We start from the raw sequence: 8,960 nt of genomic DNA, 5'->3' as shown, positions 1-8,960 counted from the left end.
TAAAGTCGGACGCATCGTCATCCGTTTTAATCGAAAATGTCCTTTACTACCTAAAACACCTTCGCCAACAACTAAATCCTTTCCAACGCTGTCCTTCAAATTGAATCATTCAAAATCGCAACACCAAAACTATCCTTCAAGTGGACACATCATCTCTAAGATTATTACGATCGCTGTCCAATCAGTTGATATATATCTATACAATGAGATGTGACCAGAATTTATATTCATTATCTACACCCATGTTACACACAAATTATATCTTGTTCTACGCCTACTGCGACCATTCTTATGATCCTACAACATAGATAATCATGGCCCACTTCATTTAACAAGAGTCTCGTCAATTCTTGTTTTTGGTACACGCTGTATTACCAAACCTTACGAAAATTGATATCAACTGTGATCTGTGACCGCTACCAGAACTGTTAAATTTGAATGAGAAATTAATTTAATTTTAACTTTAATTTAATTAAACTGGTGAATTTTTGTTTATACTGAGACTGACGACAAAAAGTATCATCACATTGTAACAAACTCGACAAGTTATTACTTAGAATGCCAACACCGCAAACCACAATTTATTAATTTTGTTCTTACAATAAACTATTGTTTAGCATAATGTAGTTAAAAAATGGTTAGACCATATTTAGAAATCGGTGATTTCTGGAGAAGATGTTTGCGGTCGCTCGTACCGACCTCCACCCCCTACTCTTGTGTAAAGAGAACCGAATAAATTATTTTTTCATTTGCGTATTTCTAAATATAAATATGGAAAATTTAAAGAAAATTTTGAATTAAACTTACCTGGGCATCTAGTGCACGGCATTTAAAATAACACTATTGGATTAAGCGATTCCTACATTATCGACAAAGTTTGATCATTTGCGCTTGCGCACTAACAAATGAATTTTCAATGACATTTTATTCTAACCTAGGAATTGTTTTCAAATAAATTACTTAAAAATGTCGAATAGTCATCTTTTCCTGAAATCTGGATTTATACGAACTCCGTCGCAAAATGGGGTCGGCAGATACGTTTGTCAACTGCAGAGGGTCGTTCTGAAATTTTGCAAAAATAATGGCTCAAGTAGAGGAATGAGGTAACTACTCGCTCTTTATGAATTTTTCCGAACAAATTTTGATTGTAGAGATTTTATCGAGACGGAGTTGGTAGATTTTGCCAAAAATAATCCAGGAATTGTAGTGTATCTGAAGCCGCGACGTCACCGCACGGCTGTTATATCAGCGGAATTTTGTAATTTCTTTTTGGTTTAAAAAACTTGTAATTATGCGTGTTTTTTAGTGAATGGAGAGAAGCAATGGATCAGCTGCAGAAATCTTACCAAAGAGGAAATTACAAAATGGTTGACTTTATTAAAAACACAGTCAGGGAACCATCAAGGTTTGAGACTTAGGAAATTAATTCATACAGACCATCCATCAATTCAAGGTCCATGGACACCTTACACTTTTAAAGATCCAGCAGAAAATATTGTAGAATATCCAAACAAAGAATTGTCAAAAGCTAGAATTTTACACAAAACTGCAACTGAAGAGCTTTTAGAAATTTTCAACAGACAGGCAGAAGATCCAGAAAATAGGAGGGTAGAGTGACAAAGTGTAAAGAAATGTGTGTAGGAAAAAGTAAATGTTGTGTATTTATTACAAGGAATAATACAAAACTATAATGTACAATTATATTTACACTGTAATAAATACTAAAACTAGAACTTATTACTATTGAAAGAATTGTTGCCAATATTTATTTTATACAGTTACAAAAAGGCCTCTTCTCAATGACAAAGTCTTCCATATTATAAAAATATAACAAATAAATGCATTATCAAATCAGTCCACAGTAGGTACATTTAGAAGCTTTTGTATGGACAACTGTACTTGATAAATAATTAACATTCAGTTCGTTTATATTGTCAAACATTATGCAGGATTCTGATAATTACATGCAATTTTGACACTGACATGAGCAATTGTAAGGACATACCTAAAGCGTCAAATCAACTTGAACAGTTAGGCCAAAAAATAATGTGCTGCAAAATTACCCTAATTACTGCAATTCATAACCTGATGCTAACCTGCTAATATCTAATTATCACGCCGTATTAAAAAAACTAGAGGACTAGATGTTTAGCGTAAAAAAAATCGATAATCACACTAAATTTGCTCATTTAAAACAGGTTTAAAAAACAAATCACGCCTTAAAAATATACTTAAAAAAACTAGCCTAATTTAAGAGTCTCTTGCTAAATTCTTCTTGTTGCCTCTCGCGCCACTCCTTCTTTGGCTTTGTACGCTTAAGCTGGCCGTCCCTGCAACCCCCCTTGTTAATATGTTAAAATTCGACTACCTAAAACACTAACCAAACCAAATCGACCAGTCCGCCCTGTTTGGCGATGACACTCTTGACTCTATTCGCGAAATCGATAGCAGTCTCGCCTTCGTTCTGTCTCATGGGAGGTAGATACCAAACGTCACAGACAATCGCCCAACTGGTCATCATCATGTACAGATATTGCATCATCGAGTATTTGCTGCTATTCCAGAAGGCGTCCCCGAATTTCGGGTCGTACTTGATGGCCACCGGATAAATCACACTCCCCACTTCGAAACTGCCTTTCTTGAATTGCATCACCGACGTGTTGTTGATGCAAGTTCCTTCGGGGAATATCAAAATCGGAGGGTTCTTCGGATTCGACACGTGCTCCTTTAACCTGGACAAAAACAATTCCAATTTTCCTTGGCAGCGTTCCAGTTTTGTCGCGGCGAAAGTGAACCTTTGACCTTTGCATTATTACGCTCGAGCGATATTTAAATGTCGCCGGGTTCTTCCAAGAAAGTCGGGATCACCGTCGCCACGATTTTCTCTCCGTTTTCAAAGAAAAACTTACTTGTTTGCGACAGCGTGACGATCTCGCACTTCGGATCGTTCGAACCAGATGTGGGGAGAGGCGCGAGCCAAGGCTCGCTGCAGGATACCAAGGAAACCACCGTGGCTCTGGCCAATCTAAAATACATTTTTTCGATCCACAAACATAAACTAAACACAGAACAGAACTGCTACAGTTAAACCTCTAAAAACCCGCTGTAGTTTTTCATTGTTTATTAAAATCGTTGCGTCGAGAACGTGGAAAATAGTTGGAAAAATACAAACGTAGTGTTTATCAAATATTTTTATATATTTATCGTTGTGAGAAAACAATGTCTTCAACAGCGAGAAATAAAAATATGGCGGCGAAGTCCTTTGAAGAAGTAAAACTTTCTATTTTGGTAATCCTTCTTAAAAAAGATCTTCACAATTTTATCTGTTGCACTTTACCGATAGCCAACCTAAGCTTGGAAATGTAACCTCGTTTTTTTTTCTAAGACATAAAACTGCACTTTACAAAATTGAAAAAAAAATGTTTAAGCTTGGATATATTTTTTTCATTTTAATTTTATTCTAAAGTTGACGCAAGTTGCAAAAAACCTCTTTGCATTTGCAACAGCACTTTTATGGCATTAGTCATTTGAAATTACTTTAAAACTGTACTTATATGGAAAATATTCAATCCAAACTATGTATGAAAAAAATGTTGTTGCAAATGAAAAGTGTTTTTTTGCAATTTGAGTCAACTCTACGTAGATACTTGATGTTCACCTATTTGATGAAAATCGCGCATCGCAATAACTATCTATCAAGGCTATCCTGGTAATTAAAAATCAATTACAAAACCCTCATAAAAAATTTAATAAACAATGAAAACAAATTTGTTATGTAAAATTTTGAAAATGATCGCTCCTGACCCGATCCCCAAGGTCGTGACGATAATGGAAAGCGGTCAGACCATCGCTAATAGAGGTTTAACTAAGCAATAGACATGCAACGACATCCAATAAATTAAGCGACGACATACCAGAGAATAACAATTATCGCACATTAATATAAGTACGTCGATCGGCGACGTGTGATTGGCTACACATATCCCGCTCTTCGGCTTGTTCTCTTCGTTATGATAGGTAATAACCGAAGATATAGCGTTGGACAAAATTCCAAAGCACACAACTGACACGTACTTATTTAGCTTTTGCTTGAACTCGCCATCCTTCACGTACCCAACCAACGCCGTACACAGAGTCAACCAGCATACCTGCAAAACATACACGAAACTTTCAGACGAGACACGAGACGAAACAGGCCACATATGACACGTATTTAACCCCCGGGGACAGCCGCCGCCTCCGACTCACCAACGAATAACAGTTATCTGTGGACAAAGTGAGAACGTCGCAGGGGGTGGTGTGATTAGCCACGCACACCGAACCCCTCGCCGGCTTGTACTCTTTGTTGTGGAAGTGGATTAACCCTGTCAAGGAGCGAGCCATGATGCGGAAGGATATGATGTAGGCCTTGGCGTTGATCCACCTTTTGACGGGGCTGTCAGGGAGACAGCCGATCACCGCCGTGCTCACTACCATCCAACATATCTGTCGATTCGGCACTATTTATTATGCACCAGGAAGAAGAAAATATTATCAATGGGAAAACTTCACCTCAACGCGGAAAATTCCTCGCGATTTATCTATTTTTAATAGGCAAATATTTGACTCATTGGGTATTAGAGAGCAACATTTACAATGCAAATCAAAATCTGTTACAACTGATTAATTATTATATCAAAGGAACAATGTCCAATTAAATCAAATAAATCTAAACTACAATAGACACTAAAAATCTGAATTATTGCTAGAATAAAATTTGCTCGTTTTATGGCGACTTCGGAGATAAACGTGACATATTTACTTTGGCAACAAAGGCAATCCCAACGTAAACTTTTGCTGTTACAGAAATAATATCTTCTTCAAACAGAAGTGCAAAAGTTCGATAAAATTCGTTCGCGACTCCGCAAAAGAAATTTAAATTTAGATTTGATCCAAGGCGATAATGATATTTAACATTTACAATTACAACGTTATAAGAGATTTGTTATCGTTTTATACCTAGAGACAAGTTACTGAATAACAACGTTTCGTCACGGACGATTTAATTGTTTTTTTGAAATAGCATCCACGTACGTTTGTCGAGCATTCAGGTATTGTTGTTTTTATTTAATTTTTTTTATTATGCGAGTTATAAGGAACGTGCGGCGAACAAAGTGGACTTTCGAACGGGTTACGAGTTTTATTGAGATCCCTAATAAGACAGTCACGTGCCAATATTATAAATCAATCACTAACGCAACAAATTCTTTTGTAACTCTTCCTGCTCCACAATCTAAATTCGCGGATTTGTTTTGGAATTCCTCCGAACAGAGGACAAGTCAGCACTTGATCAAAGTCCACAACATAATTATATTTTAATATTTCAACGCTTCCAAAGTTCGACCGTTGTTTTTTTATCATTAATCTCCCCTCGTGGTAAATGAGCACAGCGAACCCGGCTTTGTAGAAATTATAACGACAAAATAATGACCGAATTGTAGAGGTTTCCCCATCGATTTAACCAAAACTAGTGACCTTTAAATTTTTAATGGGCTGCTGAAAGAACGTACCCCAAAAAAGCAGATCGTCACTCTTAACGGAAACAAGAAGAAATATCGGACGAAAAATCCGCACACCCACATCACGGTCAGCTTCCACGATATAAATTCGTATCGTCTATTTGTGCGAATCAATAAATTCCAGTTTTTCAGTTCTTCAGCTTCGAACCTCGACGTGACTTGGTCCTCGATGATATCTTGCATGCCGACTTTCAGATAATCGAAAATGCTGCTCAAATCGTACTCTTTGTATTTTTCCTGTGAACAAAATTTCAAAAATAAACTCGTGGCGCGGGCACGGAGAGATCGTTGAAAATACTTTGCTTTCGGACAGTTCGCCATCCTTCTTCAGAATGGTGAAGGGCGGTTCTGGTACCAGAATTAATTTGTCGTCTCTGCTGATGACCGAATTGCCATTGGGGACGTAACCGTTGTTGGACTTCTTCAAACCGTTCGGTTGCTTCACCAATTGGTCTCTCTGCTCGTTGTTATTAGGAGGATCGACGTCTTCGCTGCACGTCTCGTCTTCATCGCTGTCTTCATTTTTGTGGGCATTTCTTTGCGCGGTTTCGATATTGGCGCGGCCAAACTGCAACAAACACCAACAATAATGTTTGTTTCTTTTGTTTGCGTCAATCTGGCAATGCGTTTCAAGGATTTATTCAAATTTCTTCAAATAAATTATTTTTAGAACGAAGAATGCAATGAAGAATTTTTTATTGCCGGTTAATGAACAATTTGAGTCATGTTTTATGGTTGCGATATCTAACTGAATTTCACTCTCGACTCGACCTAAATTAACCAACAACAAATTTTAGTCGAGTCACACTCCTGATGATCAATTTTAATTCTAAAACTGGACGTCCCTGATTCTTATTGGTGAAAAAAAATCTACAAGACGTATTAAAACTGCTGAATTGACAAAACACAAAGTGCGCTGCATTGTGCTGCTCTGTAACCTTGTTTGATGAAACTCACCTTTGCACCGGCTAAAACCTCACGTAATGTTACTTAAATTGGGCTTTTCATAACCATGAAATTTACACATTTATAATAAATCACCTGTTGAATGCAGCAAAAAATTTGAAGTGTTGAAAATATTTTTCAAAGTTTACTTCGAGCTACTAGTGACGACCCCAGTGATTTACACCTTACCTATTTGTGAAATAATAAAGCCTTATTATCTGAATTGGAAAAATAACAACCATTGTTAAAAAACACTTAGATGCGTCCTCGAACCATGTCCCGCGATAAAACGCCGTAATTTAGAAAGACGTATCCATGTGATCAACGGACGACAATAAATTCCTAATTGTAAAGAAAAAATTAAATTACGAAACAAAGACGTCAGTTATTGGCGAGGCCTCAAAAATAAATCTATTTCGCGTGTTGCATATTTTATAAAGCTTTTTAGAAGTACGTTTGTACGTTTACGATGTCTTATTTTTATTGAAACAATGGGGACTAAATATAGAAATATTGATAAGACAATGACAGGAAAATTACACTTTTAATCTTGGGTGGAAAACAAGATCCTTATCTTAAACTGGTGGACGCTCCGACAAGTGTCGTGGACTTAACTTAATTTAACTACAATGGTACTAAAATATACACTCGCGGGTAATGGAAAAACATAAATTCATTAGACACTTGCAAAAGTTGCAATTGGAGCTGTTACTTTCTGGGTTTCTCTAAATAAACACTTGGCAAGTACATATTGCAAAAACACATTCGTGTTGGATTCCTTGTAATGATCATTAATTTATTTGTTTTTCATGTCATTAGAACTTACACTGTAATTACATATGTAGTAGAAAACACATGAATCAATACAGTTTCGAACACTAACAACAAATTAATTGCAGTCACAAAATAAAAAAATATACAAACATACGTCGATCATGCAGTGTGCATCTACTACAAATTCACAATCTTTTGGTGGATTTTCATATCTTACGGACAAAAAAAAAGCAATTTGCTGAAAATCGCAACAATCAGCAAATCAGTTCGTTCGTGTTCACTTTTGTTTGGACATGTAAATGCGAACCGAAATTTTTCTATTCCGTGGCCCTCGAAAGGGCAAAAACGTGCCTTTGCTGCAGTTAACATCATAGTCCTTGTATATAAAAATATAAATATTGGGCTTATCGGCGACCGTTTCAACCCTACCAAGGGCGAAAACGGAAATTATTTTTATTCCATTACCTAACACCGGTCAGTTTAAATATAAACCGGTCACATTTAACGTCGTGGTTTCACGTAACCCATTTATCAGAAAAAAGTAAATAACGATAAAAAATATCGGTCCTATCAAAACCATGAATTTCACGTGCCACGAACGAATCGATGAACTGCGATAACTCCAAGCATACCTAAAAGATTATGTACTTTGTTGCTCTTACTAGCGACAAGTGGATGTCACAACTTCATTATCATTTTTTTAATAGGTATCTCTATCTTTTCCATCAGTTGGAGTATTATTATCACTCAACAACTTTGCATCAAGTCTTAAGCTCAATTAATCTACGAACTTTGACTGACTGACTCAATTATGAAGAGTAAACTCATTTGTAAAACTGTCAGCAATACCCAAGTTCTTGAGATTACCAGATTAAGGCCCGGTTTATTCACCTTCAAGTAAATTTATCTGGCCAGTAGTTGCTATGATTAAGAATCTGCTATTGGTAGATCCATGGTAATTATCGACTATCGTTCAAGTAAAGTTACTTGAAGGTGAATAAACCGGGCCTTAGAGTTCTCTTTGAAATATGTAGCATCATTTGCAATCTGGCAGCAGTTGTGAAAAGTGAGAAAGACCCAAGTCAGTTTGGAAGATTTTATCGGCAACATCTTTAAAAGAGACCCTCTTGCTTTTGACTTCTCCTCCACGTGCGAATTCCTTTACCTACGTCAACGACACTTTCACTACGTATCACATCATCTTCTAAAATTTCACTTCTAATGACAGGCTTTTCTATTTTCAACACGCACGTTGCATTCAAAAATGTGAAATGCGAAATTTATGACGCACTTTAATGATGTTGAGTGATCACTATTGGAAATTTGATTTTGTGCATGAGACAGCACTTACCTCGAATATGACCAGGAGAAGTTTAACATACAATCTTCGCACTCCCAATGATTTTCCGATTGATGCGAGGAATACGATACATAACAAAATCATCAAAAACGGTGTTATTAGCACGGAGCCAACAAACCAAACCAGTGACAATATACCCGCCATTGTGCACACGATATTTAATTTGACAAAAACTCACGTTAATCATACATCACACACATGGTCTGCTTAAATACTGAATGAGTATGTGGAGTACATTTAAATATATTGATAGTACACTCTGTTATCACCGGCCACTCAAGAAACTGACTGAAACACGATAAGAAGAAAGGAAGGAGAAATGA

At 36.6% G+C, this 8,960-nt stretch overlaps 2 protein-coding genes across 4 annotated transcripts; one reads left to right on the top strand and one right to left on the bottom strand.

Moving 5' to 3' along the window:
- The first annotated feature begins 890 nt into the window (after positions 1 to 890).
- On the top strand, positions 891 to 1,737 carry mRpL43 (mitochondrial ribosomal protein L43). The gene is made up of 3 exons (XM_069054645.1): positions 891 to 1,103; positions 1,152 to 1,258; positions 1,307 to 1,737. The coding sequence occupies exons 1-3, from the start codon at positions 967 to 969 to the stop codon at positions 1,615 to 1,617; spliced, it is 555 nt and encodes a 184-aa protein (XP_068910746.1). The 5' UTR covers positions 891 to 966; the 3' UTR covers positions 1,618 to 1,737.
- On the bottom strand, positions 1,637 to 8,922 carry Gpat4 (Glycerol-3-phosphate acyltransferase 4). Of its 3 annotated transcripts, XM_069054639.1 has the most exons (8): positions 8,629 to 8,922; positions 5,857 to 6,126; positions 5,550 to 5,795; positions 4,249 to 4,485; positions 3,915 to 4,148; positions 2,910 to 3,025; positions 2,382 to 2,732; positions 1,637 to 2,330 (listed from the first exon to the last, which is right to left on the bottom strand). In XM_069054639.1, exons 1-8 carry the CDS (start codon positions 8,779 to 8,781, stop codon positions 2,246 to 2,248), a joined length of 1,692 nt encoding a protein of 563 aa, XP_068910740.1. In that variant the 5' UTR covers positions 8,782 to 8,922; the 3' UTR covers positions 1,637 to 2,245. The 3 variants fall into 3 exon arrangements, with proteins under 3 accessions (XP_068910740.1, XP_068910741.1, XP_068910742.1); XM_069054640.1 differs by lacking the exon at positions 3,915 to 4,148; XM_069054641.1 differs by lacking the exon at positions 4,249 to 4,485.
- Positions 8,923 to 8,960: the final 38 nt, after the last annotated feature.

Source organism: Tenebrio molitor, chromosome 7 (assembly GCF_963966145.1).
Source record: "Tenebrio molitor chromosome 7, icTenMoli1.1, whole genome shotgun sequence".
NCBI classification, from domain to species: Eukaryota; Metazoa; Arthropoda; class Insecta; order Coleoptera; family Tenebrionidae; genus Tenebrio; species Tenebrio molitor.
This window is presented reverse-complemented; position numbering and strand designations above follow the sequence as displayed.

Coding starts and splice junctions, on each gene's coding strand:
- Gpat4 (XM_069054639.1), bottom strand. CDS start 8,781: ATGGCGGGTATATTGTCACTGGTTTGGTTTGTTGGCTCCGTGCTAATA. Junction 5,796..5,856: donor GCGAACTGTCCGAAAGCAAA/GTATTTTCAACG, acceptor TTTTGTTCACAG/GAAAAATACAAAGAGTACGA. Junction 2,331..2,381: donor GGACTGGTCGATTTGGTTTG/GTTAGTGTTTTA, acceptor GGGGGGTTGCAG/GGACGGCCAGCTTAAGCGTA.
- mRpL43 (XM_069054645.1), top strand. CDS start 967: ATGTCGAATAGTCATCTTTTCCTGAAATCTGGATTTATACGAACTCCG. Junction 1,104..1,151: donor GGCTCAAGTAGAGGAATGAG/GTAACTACTCGC, acceptor TTTTGATTGTAG/AGATTTTATCGAGACGGAGT. Junction 1,259..1,306: donor TGTTATATCAGCGGAATTTT/GTAATTTCTTTT, acceptor CGTGTTTTTTAG/TGAATGGAGAGAAGCAATGG.